Here is a 26,788-nt window from a genome sequence, read left to right as displayed (position 1 = left end):
ATCACCAAGAATGGCTACTATGCACCTTCTTTTTATTAAGCTATTTTTATTAATGTTATTGATGCCTATATAGCAAAAAACACTCACTGTCAGGGGACTCAAAATTTCCTATAAATGTTTAGCAGACAAAAAAAAAATTTGCACAAAATTTAAGAATCTGTGGAGTGATCATGCTGTGTGAATCTAAGGGGCTTTACTTTCGACCATGATAAAAATCTTTAAAAAAAAATATCTAACATTAAGGTTCTGTACCTATCGGAGGTTCTGAGGCTTGCTAAATTAGATTACATTCTTGTTAACTTGTAAATCTTGGTCACCAGTCTTCCTGTTCCAGTAATATGAGATTGAGGCACCATCCCAGCAAGATGAAATAGGTCAGGAAATGGGACCATGAGAACAGAGTCCCAAGTCCTAACTTAAAGTCGTATCCCAGCCATGTCAGATCACCATCTTAAAGTCATATCCAAAAGTTTTCCTTATTTGACCATGCTTCTCCGAAAGGTAAAAATACTACCCATGGATCTTATATTTAGAGGCTTCACTTTCTTTTGTAATATGATGGTCTAATTACATGAGCCTAGATCTCCCCATTATCTTTTAAGTAGCCTCCACCACTTTTTGAGATGGACCAAATACATACCTCGAATACGGAGAAACCTAAGCCCCCCAAAATCCTTTCTTTTCCAGCTGATAAATCTATAATCATCATTACTTTTGATTATACTGACAAGTTTATCTCTCACCAAAAGAAATCATGCCTAATCTTATTAATTTTTTTTTTTCTCCTTAGCCACTTGGGGAGTAAGAAGAAAGACATGACAAAGAAAGGATTTTCCATATGACTTGAGTTTGGAAGGGTCACTCTCTTAGCCAGAGAGAGCAAATCACCTTTCCAAACTTCCAACTTTCTTCTCCATTTGGTCAATGTAAGCAGCCAGCCTTTTTTGGTAAGAGAACCTTGTTTGAGAGGTACTTGCAAATATGCTATAGGTAATTTTTCCAAATTAAGTTTTACTAGCATAGAGAATTCAGATTCTTTGGCAACTGATCCACTGAGGTAGACAAGGGAGCTTTTCAAAACTTGAGCATAATACCTAGAATTCCCTCAAAGCAATAAGTGATCGCATCATCAGCATGTTGGAATTTCAATCTGCATTATCATCGAGGAAACCAGAGTCCATGCCATTAAAGAACCATCCTTATTAGCTCCAACCAAAAAACAAAGATAAGGATTTCTTGCTTCAGCCTTTCGTACAAATGATCTCTTCTCTTTTATGGGCATTTGCGGGCATGTTTCACCAGCTAATCTCCAAACCCCATAATTGGCGAAGCAAGCAGAGTCACAGGCGAAGGTAGGCGAATCATGCTCTGAAGGTAAGACAAACCTGTCATGAAGCACAAGGAGAATTCGGTGGGCTTAAGGAGCTGCATTAATCTTTCTAGTGATGTGAAATGCGTTCATATTCCTCAGAGGATTCAATAAATTGCTTAACTCACCTTATTCATCAACTTCTGAGCCATAAAGCTGTAAAACACCCAAAATGTTTTCCTCATGAACATAGTCACATATATGTTATGCTTACTGGATATGCATCAGTTACAAATCAGATCTTTATTGAAGTGGCAGATTAAGACCAGACATCTGTACTAATTCATGGTGTGGATTCTTGATTGTCCTTCAGATGTTCAATGTACTCTTGCTCATGTGATTTCACATTGATTGTTTAAAGGCCAAAAAGAAAAAGTATGGAGGCTAATCCAAGAGTTGGCAAAAGTGTCTAAAAGGGGGTCCAGCTGGCTCAAACCTGTCATAGCAGGACAGCTAGTACTTTGATCCATATTGCCCCTCATGTGCATTGCACATGCTTTATGCTAGTATTCACTAAGTTTAACATCTTGGTCTCCATTTATTGCCATGAAAGAGTGCTCATAGTAATGCACACACCTATCTAGAAAGGTTTGTATGGTTTCTTTGAAAATCGCCGGTAGAGGTTATTGCCATCCATATTTAGATTTAAGCATTTTAACCGAAAGATAACTCTGCCCACTACCAAGTTTCCTTCCTTTTTTTTCTAAGATCCTCATTTTTAGACGGTCAGACCCTCTAAAACCCTTCAAGGTACACATTTTACCGTGGTCAATGTGCCATTATTGTTTTTGCTGCATAGAAATTGCAACACATTCCATGTGTCTGATAGCAGACTAGGGACATACTTAGATGCTAATATGTGTGTAAACATGACGTACAACATTGATTGAGATAAGACATTTGAGAGTAAAGATGCTTTCTAGGCTGCCAATTATTTGAGCTTATCTTTGATCTTTGATATGCAATCTGCACTGCACGGTACTTTTGGACCTGCTTTAACTTAACTTCGATTGCATGTTTTAAAAATATTCTGCAACCCACTATGCAGAATAGAGAGAAGTAACTATAGAGTTGTCCAAACTAACTTCCAACTTGTGTAGTGTACGGTATTTCTGTAATATATGCAATACTTTTCTCCATAAAACTAGGGAGACATTGCTCTATCATCTATATAAAAGAAGAATCACTCTGGTAGTTCCCTTACCGAAAACCATTCCTTTAGGGCCATCTGATGCAGTTTACAATCCAAATTTTTAAAATTTAACTTTCTAGGGTAAAATGTCCATTTACATTGTTGTTTCAATTGAGTTATGGGAACATTTCTACGTGTAATGTGGATCTAACAATTATTTCAGATCTGCTTTATATATAGTTAAGGTTGTCAAAAGAACAAGCTGTTTGTGAGCAACTAGTGTCTGACTTGTACTTTAGATAGCCTTTGGGTCATTTGATTAATACACGAACCGATTATGTGCTAAAGTTTTGAGCTTGAAATATAAAGGAGCTAAACATGAGATAGGGGCAGCTTGGTTGTGTTTGGCGAGCTATATAAAAATATGTTATATGTAATTTAATTATTATTTATTAATATAGTTATTTTTGTTTCCTGAAACAAATAAACCTTAGGTAAAAAAGGATGAATATGAGACGTTGGATTGTGTAAGGCTAGATCGGTCGCGGTTTATACAGAAAACCCTAAGTCAGTAATCCCCTCTCTTCAATTGCAAGAGCCGCAGCAAAGCAACCCCTCCCCAACTCCCCATCTTCTCTCTCCCTTCCCGTTTGCAAACCCTAAGCCTCAACTCATCCACATTTTTAGGCCCTGCACACTTGAATCTTTAATCTCTCAACCTCAACTGTTCTCCTTGCATACTCTTCTTTCTCCATGGCGGATGGCAAAAGCGGTAATGGATCAGGGCATGCTCGCCGTGCTCCTCGTCGCGGACGACAAGTCGGTGGCAGTAGTGGCGGTAGGGTTGAGATCTATGACAACAACAACAGAGATGGTCAAATCAAGCAGTTAAGTCCTTGCTCCTTTTTTCTCCACATGTGTTATTTCCATTGTTGAATCCCTTGCCTTCCCTATTTAGCAGCAAGGCCAACCAAGCTGAGCTTGAACTAACAAGGTAGCAGAGGAGGCCTAGCTCATAATGAGCACAAGCTGATCCTCGACCAGGCAGGCTATGGCTGGTCAGATTGCTCGTGTCCAGATCGTTCATGCCCTAGCGTAGTAATCTAGAATTAAATTCAGTAATCTAAAATTAAATTCAGATCTGTGCAGTAAATTTGAATGGAAAACAAATCCATTTGCCTAGAGGGAACTCGTCAGTCTCAGATCATTCATGCCCTAGTGTAATAATCTAGAATTAAATTCAGTAATCCAAATTTAAATTCAGATCTGTGCAGTAAATTTGAATCGAAAACAAATCCACCTACCCAGAGGGTCGTCATGCTTGAGACTGAAGATGTTGAATCAAAGGTGAACAAGAGAAGGTAAGGAGAATTGGACAAAGGGAAAGCCAGAGATCGTATTGTTCTCATCAAAAGACTGCATTATGCTTCTTCTTCTCTTTTTCTCCTCTTATAACCCTTCAAAGATTCAATTTTCAATCCGAGGACTTTTCTGTGACTTAATTAATCAAGTGAAGCCAAAAAAAAAAATTCTGGAGAGTGGGGAAGGGTGAGAGTCATTGGAATAATATAGGCTGCTGGAGCCATATATCTTTCCTTTGTATTGCCCCCTTCCCCTCCTTTTTCCTTTCGCTTCCTCTCTTTGCACATTTTTCACCTTACCCACACCACAGCTCCTTTTTTTTTTTTTCAATACCAGGGTGAAACCAGATGTCCCCTTCACTCATTCATGAGAGAACAGGGCATGACAATTTTAGGCTGCAACCCTCTGCAAACTGTGCAAACTGTTAACTAAATGGCTTTAAATCAACACTAGAAGATAGGATAATGGAAGTGAATTAGTCTTTACTTTTGATTGAAAAATTACTAAGAATTCAATAAAGAGATTCTTAAAACAGAAAAAAATACAATGTAACCCCAAAGATTGATTTGGATGTCAAATAAGTGAAAATAACACCCTAAAATTTAAAACTAATAAAATGTAAACCTAGTCAGACCCTAGATTGCAGGGCCATCTTGATGTCAAGTCTCGGCTCGTGGAAACATGTGAAGGTAACAAAACAACAGTTCTGCTTGCCATACCTCCTTCAGCTTTTTTGTGGTCCTGTGCCACAACATAAACCAACATTGGGAAGGTAAATATGATAATAGGTTCTTTTATCCATCTAGTATAGAATTGTTGAAACCTTATCTTTCGAAGGACTCAATAATGCTTCCACTCTCACCCAAACTTGCTCGTCTTATTTCAGATTTAAGAGCCATTAGCATCTTCCCTTTCTTTTGATGATCTATGTTTCTTCTGTGGCTAATTTAGATTCACCTTTGGCCATTCTTTATTTGCATTTGTTCCTGTTAGTGGAGATAAAAATTTCTTCCATTTGGTAGTTTAAGTGTGCTGTCCTAAGTTATGTTTCCTAGTGCGAGCATTGTCCTGATCTTATTTGTTTCTTTCTCTGTGCTTCAAAGCATTTCTCCATTTTTTGATCATCTATGAATTTTTTAAGTCTTGAATCATTATCCCCCTTGTCTTTCCCTTTAGAATCTTTATCTTATTGCTCTTAACTTTCTCCTATGTTGGACCTGTAACTTTGAGTTATTCCTAGTTTTTCCTCATTGATAATGAATATAAATCTACTTTTGTTGTGTGTTTCTCGAGGTTCATATAACCTTAAAATCATCTTTGAGGATTCTTCCTTTGGCGTATACCCTTAGCATATGGCATCATCCTACCTAAATAACACTTTGGTCCTAATGCCATGTCGCTATCACAAGGAGATGCAGCACCTTCTTGATTGGTCTAGTTTCATGGATAATTCCTATTGTATAAATGTTTAATTCTTTACTTAATACTGATTCATGCCCATTGTGAGCCTTGACCCTACTATGAGGTCTGTTTACTCTTTGTCACAGGCTATCGCCAAATCACAATCCCCATGATCTTCAATGGGTCATAATCAAAAAGTGATCCCCATGATCTTCAATGGGTCATAATCAAAAAGTGCAACCCCACCCTGCCCCCCCCCCCCCCCCCCCCCCCCCCCCCAATAGTTGCTTGTGGCTTCGTTGCATATGGTGTCAATGATGAGTGAACTTGCTATTATGCTTGTGTCACTATAATTGATGCTATTGGTGCCTATGCTGGTCATGCCTTGATGTTTGTTTTTTGTTTGTATTGCCGTTAAGGTAAATAATTAAATATTCTACACTTAAGGTCCTGTTCATTTAATTTTATCAAACAAGCTTTAACATACTAACCAAAATGTTATTTTGTATGACGACGATAACATTTTCTCTAAATAATATCTTATTTATCATGAAATAGCCTTAGGTCTATTCCATATTTCTGTTCATAATAAGCCCTAACACATCTTGAAAAGTAGAAGGGAACCATAGAAAAGGTGTTACTAAGGATTAAAAAGATATGCCGTCTTGGTATCGGACTCCGTACTGGTACCAAAATATTACTATGTTGGTACACCTGATATAGGGGCTGGTGGGGTATACCGACACTCGGTACGCCTCCAGTATTGTGTACTAGTTCGGTACCAGTACCGTATGGTTTGTATGCACCGGTACTGACTGGTACGATATTTCTTTATTTAGATCCTTGAAGAAAGAAACATATTATAAGATAAAATAAATTTTCTGTGTAATTCCTAATCGTCAAAGTTTTGACATCCTTGTTAATGATCAGTTTCTTCATTGCAAAACCTATAAAAGCTAGCTACTTTTATTTAGTGAGTTCAGCATGATGGATCATTCTAGATTAACATATGAATTATTTTATTATGCTTTTGTTTTTGTCGACAATATTTCTTTTGGAAGTTTGAAGAGAAAGATTTATCCCCCAAAAAAGTTGCATGCCATATCTTCTGCCTTGCTAATTCACTGTTACTTCGAAGGAAAGTAGTTATATTTCTTGTTGTGCATTTTAAAAAGTTGTTTGCAACTTGCTAGAATGGCAAGTTCTTTTAGCTTGCTTACCAATGTTTTTTCTTTCTTAATGTTCATTATATTCATAAAAAGAATCATGAACCTTTGCCTCCTCATTGCAGAATATCATACTTGCTTTCTTTACAAACCAAGAACTGTTAAGCCATGAGTCCCTAGTGGATTCCTATTGATGTTGTTTGTCAATACTTGTTCTTCTCAAATATTAATTATCACTCTCTAATTCTTAATCAATTATTTCTAGTAGATTGTTGTTTGGTTGAATGATGATTGTTAAATGTTTCAGCCTCGATGAAGACTATTTCAAGGCGCTTGACGAGAAGCACATTAGATATGATGCTGAATTCTCTCGGCATTTGATGGCCAAATACTTTTCTGGAAAGGCCTTTGATGGAGGTAACCAGACATTCTAAGATTTAATACAAGATCTGTTTTGTGCATATAATGTTAGGACATAATGGAATCCGTATTTTCGCCTTTTTGGAATTGAGAGATTTAGTGTATGCTGGTTTCTTCTTACATGAATCACTATGGAGCTCATGGTTCGCCGTACCAGCCCGAATCGGGTGGTACGGGGCGTACCATACTGGTTTGGTACCGGTATCCAGTATGGGCGGCGTACCGATATTTAGTATACTGAAAAAAGATCTCGTACCATATCGTACTGACACAGTGCTAGTGTGGCATCGGTACGGGGTACGATACTGAGACAACAAACCTTAATGGAGTTGCACCTTGAGTTTTGACCATCTCATGTTTCTTCAGAAACATCTATATGTCTAAAGATGTTATCTCTAGCTTTAGAGCTAATTTGAGGATTTCTTCTTTTGAGCTTTCTATCACTCTCTCTCTCTCTCTCTTTCTTCCTCTTCAAAATTTCTCTTCTAGATAATTGGTTATATCTTAGTAGTTAGAATCTTCTACCTATGATAATTGCTTTAGAATCTTCCTAGAGTCTCAAACCTGCACCCACCTCTAAAGAGCATCTCAAAAATTTTTGCTTCTCCATGCATGCACACGCATTTACTTCTGCACGCGCTCATGATTCCGGCAACTAAGAGCTATATTAATAATGAAGAGACTATAGATAATACTATTAGAATCAAGGTTCGCCGTCTCAGTACCGGACCCCCTCGGGGGGAGTCCTTACAAGTGAAAGTTTCTCCGACACAACTATGATCGGAGAAACTTACCTTCCTAAAAAGTACAAGCCAAGGACGCATTCCCTTATCGATGTCAACCGTACACCGAAGCAATGAAGGCAAATGTAATTAGCATAGTGTCGGTATGATACGGTACGGAGTTTTTTAATGTACTAAGCGTCGGTACGCCATCCATATGGGATAACCTAACCGGTATGGTACGGTATGTCCCGTACTGTCCGGTTTGGACTAGTACGGCATACCATGGTTGGAACTTTCAAATTCCTCAATTGATAGCCTCTTAAAGCAATCCTACCACATCTTCTTATTGCAGCCTGTTTAGCTAACCTGGTGCCAGCTAGACTGTTCTCAGACAAAATGATCAGTGTAAACAAAGATGACAGTCCCAACCCCCTAGGTAAGGTTGGGATTTAGATTCTTTTTACTAATTGTTATTTAATTGCTGCAGCATCCATAGCTTCAGGAATTAAGACATTGTATTACAGCTGAACCTCGAATATTAGAACTTACAAAAATTGGTTCCTCCTTGAAAAGAACATCAAGTAATGACTCTGTGATGGAGAGAGGTTGACACTAGACCCTTAACTTAACTGACACAATTTAAAATGAGTCCATCAGCCTGATGAAACTTTAGAAAAACAATTTCTCTAAGTGGAACATTCTATTAGAACAGTAGAATATGTACGTTCATTTTGAATCACTGAAATGTCGTGTGATCATTTGAGCAAGAAAAACCAACAGAACTCTGACCGTTCCAATCTTTCTCTTGGACTATGTCATGGTAGATGTGCCCATATGGGCTGTGGATTTAGTTCCAGCATCTTTACCTCTTAAGATGATATTGATCGTCAAATACTCATTTTGGGCCTTGTTGACTCTCTGCTCTTACATGCATGAAGAACTATCAATATGCATGTATCTATGTATTTATGTATGTGTGTATGTATGTATTTCTGATGTCTCAGGTCAAGCCATTTTTGTCTAATGTTGTAGCCATTAATACATAATGGACACTAGACTGGTCGAAAATGAACTGCTACTATTTGATAATCATAATCATAGTACACCTGTGGAATCTTCATTTGTCATTGCATACTAGAGGTTCTAAATACGATTCTGTGTTCTGGAGTTTCTACAGGATTCCATGAGAACTCGCCTGCCCTATTCATACATGTTTCTGATGGCGGCTTAGATAGACGCCAATGTGCCATTTGACTAATATGTCATTATCACTGTAGCTCTCCTATAATTTTGTTCTGTCAGTGATGGTTTTGTTCCTTTATTCTTAACACAGGGAAAGTGTATGACCAAGAAACAATTATCGAAAATGAGACTATAAAGTCGAGCAGGTATGAAAAATCATATGTATAATGTCAAACGATTTCACAACTTAACCTTTTGTGCTATCCATTTCAGGTATCCTTTTACAAGTTCATTTGCAGATCCTGTTCGACATTATGAAGAAGAGAATCGGTCTGCATCGCCTGCAGAAGAAAACATCAAGTGCACCGGGCAAGAACATCCATCTAAGAAGAGCTCTTAATGTGAGTTCTTAAAAGGATGATTAAGATAAAATCTAAATAGTGGGCATAAAGCCATTGTAAATGTGGTGTATCACGTTAATTTTCTTGTGTGTTTTTTAGGTTCTTGCATCCGGGACCTGGAATGGTTAGAGGAGTAGGCTGTTCACTCTGGAAGCAGCTATGATCATCTTTCTGAAGGAAGAATACTTGAATCCTTGAATAGCGAAACTAAAGAAAATAAAGTTTTTATACTTGTTGCTTTACATGGGTTCTGTATACAAATGACTAGATGCCATATGTCAGTTTTAACATCTCATGAAGTGAATTTACTTTGGTCATAATCTCAGTTAAAACTTAACAGGGATGCTTTCTAATCTTTGATTTCATCATGGTTTTGTTTTTCTCGATTGAGATGGTTTGGTAATCTAGTAGGATGGCTAGAGATAGTCCCTTTGGCAGAGTATTGAGCTCTATCTATCTAATCCATCTATCAATCTAAACGCGGTCTTGCATGACTGATGATCTCTGCATTTGGGGCAAATTTGGATTCTGTGAGCTGGTCATCAATCTTCATATTGCTCGCATTGAACGTTGACATGAGCATGACTTAATTTGCCTCAGCCGCATTCTGTTTTCCTTTAGACAGAAAAGTGCTCGTTGAAATGTCATCACATGTTATGATATTTTTGGAGACCAGCAACTTCTTCACAAACTGTTCTGCCAATGTCACTGCATGTTATTCGTTATATGATACTATGATAGAAAGTGCCTGTTAGCAATGGGAACAGAAAGATGTAGCCCTTTTCCAAATGTCCCTAAACCTCTGATTTAATCTCATGGTACAGCTATCAAAGACACTACCAGCGTAGTTAGCTGGCATCTTCCATCACAAATTATGATATGGAAGAAATAATTTTTGTGGTATGTTTGATAGTGCATGTTTTGATGGTATTTTCAACAAATAGCATGTTCTAACTTTTATCATCCAAATATATAATTAACAAACAAAAAGGTTTTAGTTTAAATCCCATAAACTAAATCTCAGTGTTGGGTTAATCCGGTCTCCTCTTTTTCTTCTTTCTTGGCAAAATAGGGGAAGCAAAGGGTTGGACTTGCAGTTGTGGTCATGGTGGTCCGGTAAGATGGCAGCAGGTAGCGATGACCGGCAGTAGAGAGCGGTCGATGATGGTGGACAATAGGCGATGGTAACCGGCTAACAAGGAAACAATAAGAAAGTGTCGAAAAAATAGTGTTTTCTTATTTTTTTTTAGCCGTTGGCTGCTCACTGGCGCCCATAGCTCTATTGGGAAAGGTTGATGGGAGGCCAAGGAACTCGACTAGTGGTCTAGTGTCAAGAGGTGGTGGTGCCGATAGCCGGCAAAAGGAAAAGAAGGTTTGAGAAAATAGAAAAAATAGAACTTGGTCGACTTCGACCAATTTACCGCCTGACTAGTAAGAGGTCTATCACCGAGGAAAGGAAAGAAGAAGAAGGATTGAAACTTACCTCGGCTTCGGCAAGCTCCCCAGCTTCAATTTTCGGCGACCATAGTGAATCCAAGCCGTCGGCAATTAAGGGGAAGAAAGACAAGAAGAAGATGGTGACCGCGACGATCTTCCGGTGGGAAAGAATTGTGGGGATGGGATCCTTTAAATAACAAAATGAGGCTAGGTTTCCTAGCCTCCGAAGAAGTCTGTAGAGGAGGAGGACTCGTTCTCCTTGTTCAACCAAGGCACTTCCCTATTTTGACTCAGGAGCAGGCCTTCGGGCCTCATTTTTAGTGTCAGGCTGGGCCAATGGACCAGCCCAACGAATGTGAGGCTGGGCCTCACAATAAAGATATATCAATATTCAATCCATATCTGATCTATTTTCAGCCATATGAATGCTAGTCAAAACATTGCTCCCCTCTTTTCTCTCCTCTCTCATGTGTCTCTATTTTACTTTTCTTATTCCCATGTGGTATCTCTCAAGATTCTACCTTTTATTCTTTTCTCTCTCCCGCATGAACATAGAGTGACCTAGGCTATGGGGGTTAAATATGGAGTGACCTAAGCCACAGGGTTAAATACAATCATATGTGGTATCTCTCAAGATTCTACCTTTTATTCTTTTCTCTCTCCCGCATGAACATAGAGTGACCTAGGCTATGGGGGTTAAATATGGAGTGACCTAAGCCACATGGTTAAATACAATCATATGATTACTATTTTGGAATTTGATTACTAGTGACCCAAACCACAGGGATTAAATGTGGAGTAACATATGCTGCAGGAATCAAGTGCGGCCATAGTCTTTGGCTGCATAGTGAAAATTGAAAATTGGATCTCGAATATAGTTATATATACAAGTATATAAATATAAGTGTAATTAAATATGAGATTGGATACTTTTTATTACTCTGGTTATATATATTGTTTCATTTTGTTGATGCTATTAAGAGATGAAATGCCTTGTTTCAGTATATGAATATTATTGAAAGAAAATGTTACAAACTTTACTTATATTGATGTGCCGTGCTTGGTATAATTTAATTGAGCTAAATTACTTGATATGATTTGATCCAGTTCTATAAAGTATACTTGTTATTTGCTGAGTTGTGAAGCTCATAATCTTCACTTATTTTTCAGATCCAAAGACTAGAGGCTAGACTAGTATCGGCATTTTGGGAAAGTATTAGAGACGAGGTCGTTTTGGTAGATAGTAGATCTAGTTTGATCAGTGTATGCAACATATAGTATTTTGTTACATATAAGTAACTTAAACACTGAAAATTTAGATTGTAAAATTTAGTGTATGATATATGTAATATTTTGGTTCAATAGTTTAGTTGTTCTGTATTTACTATTGTCTATAGATGAATTGTATAATTTTTCATGTTATACTGAATTCATTGATAGGAGGAATATCTTGCATGCTTATAGGGCCAACTCCTAAGAGTATACTGCGGCTGTCATGCCCTAAATTTATGATTCTAGAGTCAGGGATATGACATCAAGTGAGTTCCAAGTGAATCTACGCACATCCCTTTTATAATTCTATCACTTTGAAACTATGAACTCTTGATATTCCAAATCCATTATGATCTATGCAATATTAGAGAACAACCTTCAAAATAACATGTATCACATGATTATATCATGGTTTAAAATAAAAACGTTCAAAAAAAGTATGTCACATTCCCTAAACAATGGCACTATTTTCTCTGAATTTTTGAATATTTTGTTAATTTCTAAAGAAGGGAGAACTTTCTGGTTTCTCTCTTATCCTTTTAATAGGTGCATATAAATATATATATACACACACACACACACTAATAAAATACCCCTGGGATGTTGGAAAATTACAAAAATAAGGTTTCAAAGCTATCAATTGATTTTTGCTACAATTATTACTTAGGATGGATCGAATAATAAAATAATTATAAAATTCTTTTATAATTTATATAAACATATAAACTGGAAAGCATAAAAGTATACTACCAAATAAGAGATATATAAAAAAAGAACATATACTAATATATAAACAAATAAAAAAATCAATTGATCTTGAAGCAAAGATAAGAGAAAGCTATAAGGGGGAACTTCACTCTCTTAGGTTTCTAATAATAAAGCTAATATAACAACATAAGACTCCTCCCTCTCATTTTCAAAGTACTCATCGATATGCATAATGATACTAATAAAAAAACATGATGATTAAATTAAGTAAGATGGAATATGGTCCAATGGCCTTCTCTTGCATTCTATTCCAAATTAATCTATCAAGCTTCCAAGGAAGCCTGGTCGGATCCATTAAAATGATTTAAAATCATGGAACACTTTTTCCCCTTTTCCTGGTATTACTAATAGTTCCCAATCGGATTCTTTAAAATACCAACTAAAGCCCAATTTGGTTCCCTTTGCCTATATAATTTGTGAAATTATGTTTCATATATCAAAGAGTTCAATTTTGGTTATCAATCTTGTTATTAGATAAAATATCAATCAAAGTCCAATTTGATTTTCAACCTTTTTGGTATTTAATTTGTGAAATTCTGGTTCAAATTCTCAGGGTCATTGAAGAATTACACAAATACTTTTGCTAATTGGCTGGAAATCTGCTTAATTAAAATTATAAAGTTGCAGAGGATGCGGCTGAAAAACTTAGCTCGGGTGGCATTCGGATGATATGTTGGGAATTATTTTTTATGCTGTAGGGAAAATAATATAAATTAAATATTTGATTTAAACAAATAAAGGATGAAGGAAAGGTCAAATGGAACAAATAAATATTATTAGAATGGAAAAAAAATTTTAATAAGAAGAAAGGGGCTAATCGGAAAAAAATATACAGTAAATAGAGATACTTGCAACGACGTGGCTTTTCAGACTAAGCAAATATTTAAAAAGACAAACAATGCCGTAGACTGGATGGCTACATGTAGGTTGGGCAAGAAGAATTATCTAAAATACTTCAGAATTTATGTGCGATCCGTTTCAAATAATAATAAAAAAAAGGTTACATCAAAACTGGCTCATTGAAAAATAATATAAATTAGACTGGGTCCACCCTGTTCACTGCCCCGTCAGCTCCACAGTCCCACCGTTCCACTTCTCTCTTTCTGCGCCTTCTCTCCGCATCACCCATGGCCTCGCCGTCTTCTGCCTCCCGAACCCCTCCCTCTCCGCTGTCCGCCGCTGCCGCCGAGCAAAGTCCTCAAACCGCGCAACTTCAGGCCTGTCCCTCTCTCTTTCTCCGTCCCTCCTTTCCCTCCATTCTCATCCAAGTCCTTCTCGCCCGGTTCCAATTTGGAACCTATCACTCACCATTCCAGGGTTTCCAAATGGAGCTTTCGTTCCATGTCAATGCTTTCATCTCTCTCTTCTCTTCCACATTTTTTGTTTGGTTTTTGGTTATGGTATATCATTTTTCCTTGGAGGGTTAATCTAGGGTTTCAAATTTTCAGGACGTTGCCCCGCCCGTCGAAGCCCATGACAGCAAAGAAGGAATAAAGATGCTCATACCAAAAGAGGAACCCTATGAAAGCAAGCCTGACTTGTTGGATCCTTTCCTGTTAGTTCTCCGCTCGTCTTGCTTTAGATTTCCATCTATGAACTGGGTGGTCTGTTTGTTCTTTCTTTTTTTTTTGGTCATGGATGTAGTAGTTTACTATCAGAATGCTAACATTAGAAGAAACATGCTTATTGTTTTTGTTCCATCTAATTTTTTAGGCAAAAAGGTGAGATTTTAATAGGACTGAAATCAGATCGGATGCGGATCTGTATATCCATACACATATTTGTTTTGTTTGACAAATACAAATAAGGATACGGATGTTAGTTGGATGCAAAAATTTATATCTATATTTGTTTTGAACGGATATGAATATATCTCGGATGCACGGATATAAATACGAATATAAGTCAGATCACTAAATTTTATGACCACAGAATCAAAGATATTACTAAATGGATGGTAAATCAAGTTAGCACGTTAATATAGTTATATATATATTTTTTAAAAGTTTGTAAGTGCTATATAAAATTAAAAGGGGTTACAAATAGAATCGGATATTCGGATACGAATTGGATAGTTGTTTATCTATATCTATATTCATTTTTTTTTTGACAGATATGGATAAGGATACGGATATTAGTCGGATGCTCAAATTTTTGTTCATATTCGGATAGATTCAGACACACAAACAAATTTGGATGAATATTATTCGGTCCACTTTCACCCCTAATTTATTTTTGTTCATGATATGTAAAAGAAACGAACAGAGTGATAAGTGATAAATAATCCAGTTGAAAGAATATTAGACCACCATCAATTTGAAAGAACCTAAGAAAGAATATCATACTATATCACAAAGAGAAATGAGGCCTCCACTATAATGGCTTGTAAGGAAGAGTAGTACACTAATCTTGGAATCCTGGCCTGTCCTAGATGTGTCGTCGGATTCAGCATCCAGCTATTGGAGAAACTTAGCATTAATTTTAATTCTTTCTGCCAAAATACCTGATATGAGTACCTAGATTACCTTTTTCTTGTGTCAAAAATGGGTTAGTGCTATGGGGTTCCACTTGTTCATTGCATCAATTCCTTGTGCGATTGCAGCATGAAGCGATTGGTTTGATTCATGGTGGTTGGTGGATTCATGAGGAGGTGGTCGAATCATTGGTGACAGCCTGCCACATCGACATGAGGAATTGATGTGGCGAATGGGTGGAGTCGTGTTGTATTTTTGTTAAGAATAATTCTTGCATTCATTCCAGAAACATTGGAAGGCCACAACTATATATAGTTTCCTGCTTAGCCGCAGATCTTTCTTATTAAATTTTCTTCTTCATGTAGCTCTTAAATATCTAACTAAACTAGGTTTACCTCCAAAATAGAAGAGATGCGGCATTTGTTTGCGTATTGGCGGGATAGTTCGACATGAAATGTAGGGATAATTTATTGGCTTATCTAAGCGATCATCAAGAATGGCTGCTATGTACCTACTTTTTATTAAGCTAATTTTATTAATGTTATTGATATCCATATAGCAAAAAACACTCGCTGTCAGGGGAGTCAGAATTTCCTATAAGTGTTTAACAAACAAAAAAGTAATTCTCACAAAATTCAGGAATCGATTAAATGATCTTACCATGTGAATCTAAGGGCTTCACTTTCCACCATGATAAATTTTTTAAAAAAACCTATATTAAGGTTCTATACCTATTGGAGCTTTTGAGGCTTGCTAAATTAGATTACCTTCTTGTTAACTTGTAAATCTTGGTCATCAGTATTCTAGTTCTAGTAAGATGAGATAAAGGCATCATTCCAGCAAGATGAAATAGGTTAGGAATGGGACTATGAGAATAGAGTCCCTACCAAAGTCTGCATTATGGGAACCAACACTCGTGTCGGTAGGCCGGCAGTATGATACGGTATGGTATGGTATCGAAATTCATCTAAAGTCTTCTAGCCGAGGCTAGCGAAAGGTGGGTTGGTCATGCCAAAAATCCTTGTGCTGTTCTAATGCGTATCGACAAAGGGGAGTTGGCAAGGGAGGGGGAGAGGGAGGAGAGAGTGGAAAAGGGAGTGAGAGGGAGGGCGATGGAGAGAGAGAGGCAGAAGCCCTCTCTCCCCTCTCCCTCCGCCTCTCTCTACTGTCCTCACCCTCTCTCTCCCTCTCTCTCTGTTCCTCTCTCTCCTTCTCTCTCTTTCCCTCCCTCGTCGGTTTCTCAAATAGAGGGATAGAACTGTGCTAGTCCGTCTCTAGTCCAGCTCGGTATGCTCTAAACCAGGCAGTTCGGGGCGGTGTAATCTTCCTTGGTCCCAACTCTAGTGTCTTTTAAAAAGAAGTGCCTCAACTATTTTAGATCAGCATTTTAAAGCTGCATCCAAAAGTTTTCCTTATTTGACCACACTTTTTTGATAGGTCAAAATTCTACCTATGGTTCTTACATTCCAAGGTTTTACTTTCTCTTGGAAAATGATGGTTTAATTACTTGAGCCCAGATCTCCCCATTATTTTTTAAGTAGCCTCCACCACTTTCTGAGATGGACCAATTATATACCCTAAGCCCCCAAAATCCTTTCTTTCCAGCTGACAAGTTTATAATCGTCATTACTTTTGATTATATTGACAAGTTTATCTCTCACCTAAAGAAATCATGCCTAAGCTTATTAAAATTTTTTTCTCCTTAGTCACTTGGGCAGTAAGAAGAATGACATGACAAATAAAGGATGTTCCCTATGGCTGAGTTTGGAAGTTCCATTCTCGCAGCCAGAGAGAGCAAATCACCTTTCCAAACTTACAAGTATCTTCTCCATTTGGTCAATATAAGCAGCCACCTTTTTTTGGTAAGAGAACCTTGTTTGAGAAGTGCTTGCAAATATGTTATAGGTAGTTATTCCAAATTACATTTTACTAGCGTAGAGAATCAACTTCTTTGGCAACTCCGATCCACTGAGGTAGACAAGTGGGCTTTTCAAAACTCGAGCCTAATACCCAAAATCCTCTCAAAGCAATAGAAGATCACATCATCAGCATGTTGGGATTTCACTCTGCATTATCATGGAGGAAACCAGGTTTCCATGTCCATTTAAGAACCATCCTTATTAGCTCCAACCAAAAAACAAAGATAGGGATTTCTTGCTTCAGCTTTTTGTATTTTGTATAGATGATTTCCCTTTCAGTTATTAGAGTTTTAGTCAGTTTAGTTAGAATATTTTATTTGAGTCATGATTAGTTGTGGGCATATGTTAACTTATGTCACTTTGGAACTATTGTAAGAATCATTTTGATAAGCTTTCATTAAATAAAATTTTAAGAATTATTATCGCTTTGCTATGATCTATAGCCTTGCATACTTGTATGGTTCGCTATACAGGTATGCAGTGTCTGTTTCACTCTAGGTTTGGGGCGTAACGGATTTAGTAGTATCAGAGCCTAGGATACCTAGGATTCGCCGAAAAGGTTGAGAGATGGGTAGGAGCTAGACAATGGGACAATATTGATTGCTTTTTATTAATAACCTTGTGTTATTTGGATATTATTATTTATGATGCATGTTTTATTTTACTGAAACAGAATGCCGCCTCGCCGTGCCCGTAGTCTGAGCTCCCAGGGAAGGGTCCCTATTAACCAAGCGGTCGAGGCATCGCAAAATCTGGGGCACCAGAATATGGTCTCCGGAATCCAGCAAGGAGGGGCTGGCCAATCAATTGTCAATCAGCCAATTCTGGGTCAGTCAACAGTGATTCAAAGGAATGTTGCTGGAAACCAAACTAGGGTGCTTGAATTAATTGAAGAGGTAGTTGGACTAGTACATCAGCAGGGACAGCAATCTCAGCAATCAGTCCAGCAGGATGCTGGTTCTTCTGAGCAAAGGACTATAATGGAATTCAAGAAAATGGCTCCTACGGCCTTTAAAGGTACCACTAATCCTCAAGAGGCCGAAGCTTGGATCGATGAGATGGAGAGAGCCTTCCGGGCAATGGAGTGTACCGATGAAGAAAGGGTAAGATTTGCCACTTATATGCTTCAGGACAGAGCTCATCATTGGTGGAAGTCTGTGGAACGCACATTGGCTCACGAGCATGAGCTAGTTACTTGGCCGAGGTTTCGCACTGCCTTCTACTCCAAATATTTTCCTTTTAGTCACTTGAGGGAGCTAGAGAGGGAATTTCTCAACCTATCTCAAGGAACTATGACCGTGGATGAGTATGAGGCAGAGTTTGACAGGCTATCTCGGTTTGCTCCCACCCTCGTCATGGATGCAGAGTCCCGGATGAGAATATTCGAAGAAGGGTTGAAGCCTTACTTACGTTGGGGTTTGGCTGCAGTACACTCAGCAAACTATGATGACCTAGTAGATAGGGCCAAAAATATGGAAATTGTCTGGAAGGAAACTCAGGATACCAGAGATGGAAAACAAAAGAAGAGGAGCAGGGATTTCGATAATCATAGTGGGCAGAATTCTAGCAGGACTGCAAAATTTCATGATAGATTTTGGCAATTCGGGAAGCGTGAATCCTATGGGAAGACTACTCAGCATCAGCAAGACAAGCCTAAATATGATGCATGTGGTGGTATGCATAAGACTGAATTCTGTAGACGATTATCCAGCGCCTGCTTCAGATGCGGCCATCAAGGTCATAAGATAGCGGAGTGTCCTTGTAATCAACAGGACTCTCAATCAGTTCTAAGGCCTCAGGCTACAAGGACCCATCAAGTGCAAGCTTCTCTTGTTCCGGATCAGTCAGCTCAGCCCTCTTCTCCTAAGCAGCAGAAAGGGGGGAGACCGCGCACACAGGGTCGTGTTTACACATTGACTCAGTAGGATGCTCAGGCATCCAATACTGTGGTGTCAAGTATATTACCGATTTTATTCGTTGGCCCTGTCGACTTATAATCTGTGAGGAACTACTTTGGACATCGTTGCCATCGGTGATTGGAATAGTGGTTTTTGGACACCGTTTCCACCGGTGATTAGAATAGTGGTTTTTGGACACCGTTGCCACCGGTAGTTAATAATAGTGATTTTTGGCACTTTGTGCGATCCATGCCACTGGGTTATGTGGCCATAGCCTATATTTGTTGGGATTTCGGTATCAGATCTTTTATCAAAATGCTTAGTAAATTTCAAAAGAAAATATGTTATTGTGATTTATTTTTCAGTCATAATTTTGTGTTTAAATTAAATATCTGGCATGCTTTGACCCCACTCTAGGGTATTATGTTGCTTACTGGGCTAGTATAGCTTATTATTATGTTTCTTTGTTTTTCAGATCCGGAGGTATGATTGCTTGGGACTTGGGAAGTGCGCTAGTTCTTTTGAAGATACTTTCAGTCATTAGAGTTTTAGTCAGTCTAGTTAGAATATTTTATTTGAGTCATGATTAGTTGTGAGCATATGTTAACTTATGTCCCTTTGGAACTATTGTAAGAACTATTTTGATAAGCTTTGAGTAAATAAATTTTTAAGAATTACTATTGCTTTGATATGATATGTAGCCTTGCATGCTTGTATGGTCCGCTATACAGGTATGCGGTATCTGTTTCACTCCGGGTTCGGGGCGTGACATTCTGCCTTGCCAATTCACTGTTACTTCAAAGGAAAGTAGTTATATTTTTTGTTTTGCATTTTAAAATAGTTAGAAACTTGCTAGAATTGCAAATTCTTCTATCTTGCTTACCAATGTTTTTCCTTTCTTGATGTTCATTATATTCATAAAAGAATGATGTGGTTTTGCCTTCTCGTTGTAGAATATCATTTTGCTATCCTTACGAAACAAGAGCTGTTAAGCCATGTGTCCCTAATGGATTCTTATTGATTTTATTTGTCAATACCTGTTTTTCTCAAATATTAATTATCACTCTCCAATTCCTAATCAATTATCTCTAGTGTATTGTTGTTTGGTTTTATGATGATTGTTAAATGTTTCAGCCTCGATGAAGATTATCTCAAGGCACTTGATGAGAAGCACATTCGATATGATGCTGAATATTCTCAACGTTTGATGGCCAAATACTTTTCTGGGAAGGCCTTTAATGGAGGTAACCAGACATTCTATGATTTAATAAAAGATCTGTCTTGTGCATATAATGTTAGGACATAATGAAAGCTACAATTTCTCTTTATTTGGAATTGAGAGATTTAGTTCATGTTGGTTTCTTCAATAAATTTTACCTGAAATGATAGCAATATTTAATAGCATTTTCTGGATAGTTGTGTCTCCCAAAGTGTATATAGCATCCTTAATGGTATTGTTTTAGCTTCATAATGAATCAGCCAGAAACTTTTAGTTTAATCCTTAGGATAATTCTGGATGTTTAATGTCTTATTTGCAAGGATTCGAGTGCCATTGGAACAGGCCTTGTCACCATGGTATATAACATTGTGACCCATGATGAAACAAAAGATCAACTTGAAAATTTAAAAAATTCTTTTTAATTGAAAAAATGAAAAAGAATTTTGTTGACCTCGTGTCGATCCATGCCATGCTAGTACTGGCCTGACATGGGATGGCACTTGAAAGTTTGATTTTTCGCACACCTAATAGATAGCTCAAATAGTCAGACTTGTTCGCAGATAATGGAAATGTAATTTGTACATCAACATCCACAAATTTCATCATTTAGTCATCATTCAAGTTGATTGACTGTAGTCCATACTTCACATAATAATATCAACATCACACTGTTTAAATTTCATCATCCATGTTGTTCATTAGTAGTGTTCATCCTCATGAAAAAAAAGGGAAAAGAAAAAGAAAAGAAAAACCTTCCCCTCATCCCTAAACATATTACCAGGTAACAAAAATGAATTTGGGAAGTGCCTATAACCTTTTTCAATACTTAACATAAGTATCCATGTTGAACATGTGTTGGACCCATCGAAATCCAAGTATATGGTAGGAAGGTCATAAACAATCGAACAAGCCAAAAGTACAACTCAGTTTAGAAGTCATCAAGCTTTAAAGCAAATGAATGCATAGGAAAGCTCAAATACATGTAACATCTAAAGGAGCCAAAGCTAAATAATCAATCACCAAAACATATAAATGGATATGTAGGATGCTTTGAGCTTTTAGTAAAAACAAATAAGATTGAATCAAATCCAAGTTGGTATGGATCAAGTAGAGTTCCATAAAGTTGTGTCGTGGATATTTGATGGAGTAAAAATTTATTTGGAATAGCCATGCTAAATTTGCAAGAGTTGGGAAGCAGTGCCATGTTAAAACACTATATTCAGTACCATCAATAGAATTTGTTTTCACTGATTTTGCTGATGATTCAGTGATTGTACTATAGATCTAAGCGGAAAAAAATTGATTTGACATCATTATGATTTGCTTGGAACTCTACCAATATTTGTAGCAGTCATCTAGAAGAAAGAACTTGATAGTGTCATTCTGGGAGTTAACATATACACTTGTAGCAGAGTACTGACACACGTAAGTTCAATATTAACTTTATTTCACAGCATCTAAGTTAATACATTAAGATAAACAGAAACCTGTTACTTAGTTATTCAGAAATTCACAAAGCCATTTTGTGAACTCAAAAAATAAGTGGGTACATTTAGCTTTATCTCTATTGAATATGTAATTTCTGACTTTATGGAAAAACTGCCTGATCGGTACATGTTTTGCTTTTCAAATAATGTTCTACTATTGTTTCTGATGCATGTAAACAGAAATCTTTTCTTTATAATTACTTTACTAATAAGTGATATAATTTTACTGGTATTAGTTGTTTTTAAAATCCATAGCTTCATGCTAGCTTTTGAGAAAGTGAAATTTAACTCTCGTTTTGTAACTCCAAGTAGTTATGGTGGCATACAATTGAGATGCTCGGTAATCATTATAACTGAAAATACTAAACAAAGGGAAAGTAAGTTATTTGCATGGGCACAATATGTTATCTGACTTTTTAATTAATTAGAACACCTTTTACGGATTTAAAGATCAGAACTTGACGATGATTAAATTCAGGCTAGAAAGATAATCATATTAAGAATATTATATTATCTTAGCTGTCTTCATGCTGTCATTAGTTTTAGTATAATATTTCATCTATTTTGACTGTCTTGTATGAGCATGACCCATAAATCTTTGTAATTATAGGCATGAAGACTGAAAATTGAAAAGAGATAGTCTTGTAACTCATATCAGAGGTGAAAACCACCGATTCAAAAAAGTTTCGGAAACAAATGGTCTAACCAGATCAGATTAGAATTATTGTATTATTTGAATTAATGTTGTACCAGACGTACTGTACTATATCAAAAATATCGTACCATATTGGACGTACCATACCGTATGGGTACCGAACAGGTATGCCGTACCACACCAAACCGCATATCGATACTATAATAGGATACTAGAAGTCTGGTACTGAGACGATGAACCTTAGTTTGAATAATTATCAAGAAGGGAAGATATGGGTGGAAATTAGATGAATCACTATGGAGCTACACCTTCAAAACAATGAGTTTGGATCATCTCATATTTCTTCTGAAACATCTATATATGTAAAGATCAAGGTGTGCCAAACTGGGCCAAACTGCATGGTTCACTCTGCATCGAACCGAATTGGTAAGGAACCGGGTCGGTTCAGCCCTAATTTTCGAAAACCCCGCGAACCACCCTATATCGCCCCAAATCGGGTGGTCTGAAGCGGAACCAAAGTGAACTGCTCGATTCATACTGGTTTGAACAGGTTCAGCCCCCCTTTCCCCTTTTGGATCATGGTTTGTCATGCCAGGGTGAACCGTCCGATTCGCCCTACAGCATACCGGTATTGTACCGAACCAGTAGCTGACCGACACGGGTCTCGGTACCAGTTCGGCTAACCTCGGTAATGATGTTATCTCTAGCCTTAGAGCTAATTTGAGGATTTCATTTTTTGTGTTTTTTCTGTCACGGCCATTCTCTCTTCCTTCCTCTTCAAAATTCCTCTTGTAGATAACTGGTTGTCTTGCTAGCTAGAATCTTCTGCCTAGGATAACCGCTTTGGAATATTCTTGGAATCTCGAACCTGCACCTGCTTCTAAATAGCGTTTCTAAATTTTTGCTTCCCCATGCATGCACACACATCTGCTTCTACATGCACTTATGATTCTGGAAACTAAGAGTTATATTAACAATGATGAGACTAGAGATAACACCCTTGGAACTTTCAAATTCCTCAATAGATAGCCTCTTAAAGCAACCCTACCCATTACTTATTGCAGCCTGTTTAGCTAACCTGGTGCCAGCTAACCTTTCTGAGAAAAAATGATCCGTGTCAACAAAGATGACAGTTCCAGTCCTGTAGGTAAGGTTGGGATTTAGATTCTTTTTGCTACTTGTTCAGTTAATTTTGATTTAGTTGTTGCAGCATCCATGGTTGTAGGGATTAAGACATAATATTACACCTGAACCTCAAATATTAGAACTTACAAAAAATGGTTCCTCCTTGAAAACAACATCGAATACTGACCTTGTGATGAAGAGATGTTGCCACTAGACCCTTGACTGCAATGACACAATTTAAAATGAGTCCATCAGCCTGATCAAACTTTAGAAAAACAATTTCTCCAAGTGGAACATTCTTCTGGAGCAGTAGAATAATATATGTTCATATTGAGTCACTGAAATATCGTGTGATCATTTGAAAAAGAAAAACCAACAGAGCTCTGACTGTTCCGATCTTACTCTTGGGCTCTGTCATAGCAGATGTTAGCTCATTATGGGCTGTGGATTTAGTTTTAGCATTATGGGGTATGGATTAGTTTCAGCATCTTTACCTCTTAACATAATGTCGATCATCAAATACCCATTTTGGACCTTGTAGGTCTCATGACTCTGCCCTTAAATGCATGAAGAATGTGTGTGGAAAAACCAACAGATCTCTGACTGTTCTGATCTTCCTCTTGGGCTTTGTTATAGTAGATGTTAGCCCATTATGGGCTGTGGATTTAGTTTCAGAATCTTTACCTCGTGAGATAATATTGACTATCAAATACTCGTTTTGGACCTTGTAGGTCTAATGACTCTCTGCCCTTACATGCATGTAGAACTATCAATGCGTGTGCGCATGTGTGTGCGTGCATGCACACACAGAAACTTATTTATATTTCTCATGTCTAACGTGAAATCATTTCTGTCTAATGTCGTACCATTAACACATAATTGACATAATCATAGTACACTCATGGAATCTTCACAGAAATCCTACCTTTTCTGCAACCAATTTTGGTTCTCACTTGTGATTGATTTAGAAGGGCACTTATTGTAATTGTTTTTGCATGTAGTCATTCATTTGTCATTGCATAGTAGAGGCTATAAATATCACTCTGGGTTCTGGAGTTTCTACAGGATTCCTTCAGAATACATCTGCCCTATTCATGCATCTTTTCTGATGGCAGCATAGATAGACACCCATGTGCCATTTCACTAATATGTCATCATCACTGTTGCTCTACTATAATTTTGTTCTGTCAATGATGGTTTTGTTCCTTTATTCTTAATACAGGGAACGTATATGACCAGGAAACAATTATTGAAAATGAGACTATAAAGTCAAGCAGGTATGAAAAGTCATATGTACAATGTTAAATGATTTCACAAGTTGACCTAGTATGTGCTACCTCTTTCAGGTATCCTTTTACAAGTCCATTTGCAGATCCTGTTCGATATTATGAAGAACAGAATCAGTCTGCATCACCTGGAGAAGAAACATCAAGCGCCCCTGGCAAGAAACATCCATTTAAGAAGAGCTCTTAGTGTGAGTTCTTAAAGGTTGATTAAGATAAAATCTAATTAGTGTAGCATAAAACCATTGTAAATGTGGTGTATCTCATTAATTTTCTTTTGTGCTTTCTAGGTTCTTGCAACTGGGACCTGGAATGGTGAAAGGAGTCGGTTGTTCACTCTGGAAGCAGCTATGATCCTCTTTCTGTAGGAAGGACACCTGAATCCTTGACTTGTTGCTTTACATGGGTTCTGTATACAAATGACTAGATGCCATATGCCAATTTTAACTTATACAAATGACTAGATGCCATATGCCAATTTTAACTATCTCATGAAGTGAATTTACTTAGGTCATAATTTCAGTTAAAAGTGATGTTTTCTAATCTGTGATTTCATCTTGGTTTTGCTTTTCTCAATTGAGATGATTTGGTGATCTAGTAGGATGGTACTGAGCTTTATCTATCTATACTATCTATCTTATCTATCCATCAATTTTGATAGAGAGAATGGCTACAGCACTACCATATGATTCTGTCGTGGCCAAAGCCAACAAGGGCTTGCATGATTGACGATCTCTGCATTGAGTGTTCAAATTTGGCTTCTGCGAGTTGGCCATTGGTCTTCATATTGCTCACGAGGAACATTGGCATGAGCATGACTTAATTGCTTCGGTTGCATGCTGTTTTCCTTTAAACAGAAAAGTCCTTATTGAAATGTCATCACATGTCATGATATTTTGATAGACCAGGCAACTTCTTCACTGACTATTATGCCAATGTCACCACATGTTATATGATACTACTATACTAAGGGACTGTTGGCAATAGGGGATCGGTTTAGGATATTTTTGGATCTGAAGTGATTTAAATCGATTTTTTTAAACTGAAACTGAAACCTTTAAAAAAAATCGATTCAAACTGATCCAAGAAATTGGTTTGATTCGGTTTATCAGGTTAAGCTAGATGGATTTTTGTCAAATGAGCCGAGCTAAAAGAAAGATGTTGCTGTCTTAGAAATCTTCAGACCTTCTCGCGTATCAATTTCTTTTGTATATAAATCTAAATCATAAACACAGTTATCAGAAAACTTTCCCTCTTATTTTCTAAACACAGCATTTATCACAGTATTTATTCTATTCCTTATCAGAAATTAACATGATGCAGAAAACTTTATTACGATATCCAACATTTGTTTCTGAATATCCAGCATGTAACATAGCATTTGTCAGTAAATTTTTAACCTTTTCATGTATCCTCTTCCTTGTTTCCTCTCCTCTGATTTTTTTTTCTTCAAACACAAGATTTATCAGAAAACTTTTCTTTATTAAAGCCATATCAAAGAAGAAATTGTTAAAGCCACATCAAAGAAGAAATCTTGGTTAGAACTGATCGAATGACACACCCAATATCAAATTCTTAAAGCCACATCAAAGAAGAAATTGTTTCCATCATAATATAAAAGCAATATGATGCAGAGCAAACGGATCTCCGAATATGGATTCCATCAAACAATATGTGTGGATACAAATCAAGAATCCACCAATACAATAGTATAAATCTTCAACCAAAACCCATAAAAACAAAAGGAAAAGAAAACGATTACCAGAAGAACAAAAAGCAGGGAGTAGGCGAGGAGAGTCGACGGTTATGAAAGATGGCTTTGTGCTGGCGTGAATCAGGGGAGCTAGAGTGGGAGGAGAGTGAAGAGTTAGAAAGCACGAAGAGAAACTGAGGATTTAGGGCAGGTTTTTTCAAAATTGAAACCAAAACTGAACCGAATCTAAGAACATCTAATCCAAACCAAATTAAAATAATTGGTTCCGATCAATTTTGCGGTTTGACCAATTTAGCTGCACAAACCTAGATACACAACTAGGTAGCCCTTCTCCAATTATCCGTGGATATCTGATTTGATCTCATGGTACAACTGCCAA

At 37.3% G+C, this 26,788-nt stretch overlaps 2 protein-coding genes across 7 annotated transcripts in view; both read left to right on the top strand.

Annotated features, from left to right (window-relative positions):
- The window catches only part of LOC103717707 (uncharacterized), a 10,920-nt gene extending 1,397 nt beyond the window's left edge, over positions 1–9,523 (top strand). The window contains exons 3-8 of one of the 4 annotated variants that reach the window (XM_088715308.1): positions 3,272–3,388; positions 6,738–6,847; positions 7,928–8,011; positions 8,909–8,963; positions 9,031–9,158; positions 9,258–9,523. In XM_088715308.1, the coding sequence (XP_088571434.1) occupies positions 3,272–3,388; positions 6,738–6,847; positions 7,928–8,011; positions 8,909–8,963; positions 9,031–9,157 (493 nt within the window). In that variant the 3' untranslated portion in view covers position 9,158; positions 9,258–9,523. The remainder of the gene's footprint in view (positions 1–3,271; positions 3,389–6,737; positions 6,848–7,927; positions 8,012–8,908; positions 8,964–9,030; positions 9,159–9,257) is intronic. The other 3 variants (XM_088715310.1, XM_088715309.1, XM_088715311.1) reach the window with 3 other exon arrangements.
- A 4,172-nt stretch (positions 9,524–13,695) lies between these two features.
- Positions 13,696–25,224, top strand: LOC103717706 (uncharacterized). 3 transcript variants are annotated; one of them, XR_015975076.1, is made up of 6 exons: positions 13,696–13,852; positions 14,084–14,190; positions 17,702–20,170; positions 24,635–24,689; positions 24,759–24,886; positions 24,986–25,224. XR_015975076.1 is itself a non-coding variant. In XM_008806185.5 (6 exons), the coding sequence occupies exons 1-5, from the start codon at positions 13,763–13,765 to the stop codon at positions 24,883–24,885; spliced, it is 489 nt and encodes a 162-aa protein (XP_008804407.3). In that variant the 5' UTR covers positions 13,703–13,762; the 3' UTR covers position 24,886; positions 24,986–25,224. The 3 variants fall into 3 exon arrangements, 1 of the variants encoding a protein (XP_008804407.3); XM_008806185.5 differs by having other exon boundaries at positions 13,703–13,852; positions 20,061–20,170; XR_015975077.1 differs by lacking the exons at positions 24,635–24,689; positions 24,759–24,886; positions 24,986–25,224 and having other exon boundaries at positions 13,703–13,852; positions 17,702–19,028; positions 19,402–19,613.
- Positions 25,225–26,788: the final 1,564 nt, after the last annotated feature.

This window comes from Phoenix dactylifera, chromosome 2 (genome assembly GCF_051530095.1).
Source record: "Phoenix dactylifera cultivar Ajwa chromosome 2, Ajwa_hap1_PhDact_Kaust_v1.1, whole genome shotgun sequence".
NCBI lineage: Eukaryota > Viridiplantae > Streptophyta > Magnoliopsida > Arecales > Arecaceae > Phoenix > Phoenix dactylifera.
This window is presented reverse-complemented; position numbering and strand designations above follow the sequence as displayed.

Bases quoted from the DNA above. Each gene is read 5' to 3' on its own strand.
- LOC103717706 (XM_008806185.5), top strand. From the start codon at position 13,763: ATGGCCTCGCCGTCTTCTGCCTCCCGAACCCCTCCCTCTCCGCTGTCC. The intron at 13,853-14,083 runs GCCTGTCCCTCT...TCAAATTTTCAG, and splicing joins CTCAAACCGCGCAACTTCAG to GACGTTGCCCCGCCCGTCGA. The intron at 14,191-20,060 runs GTTAGTTCTCCG...TAAATGTTTCAG, and splicing joins GACTTGTTGGATCCTTTCCT to CCTCGATGAAGATTATCTCA.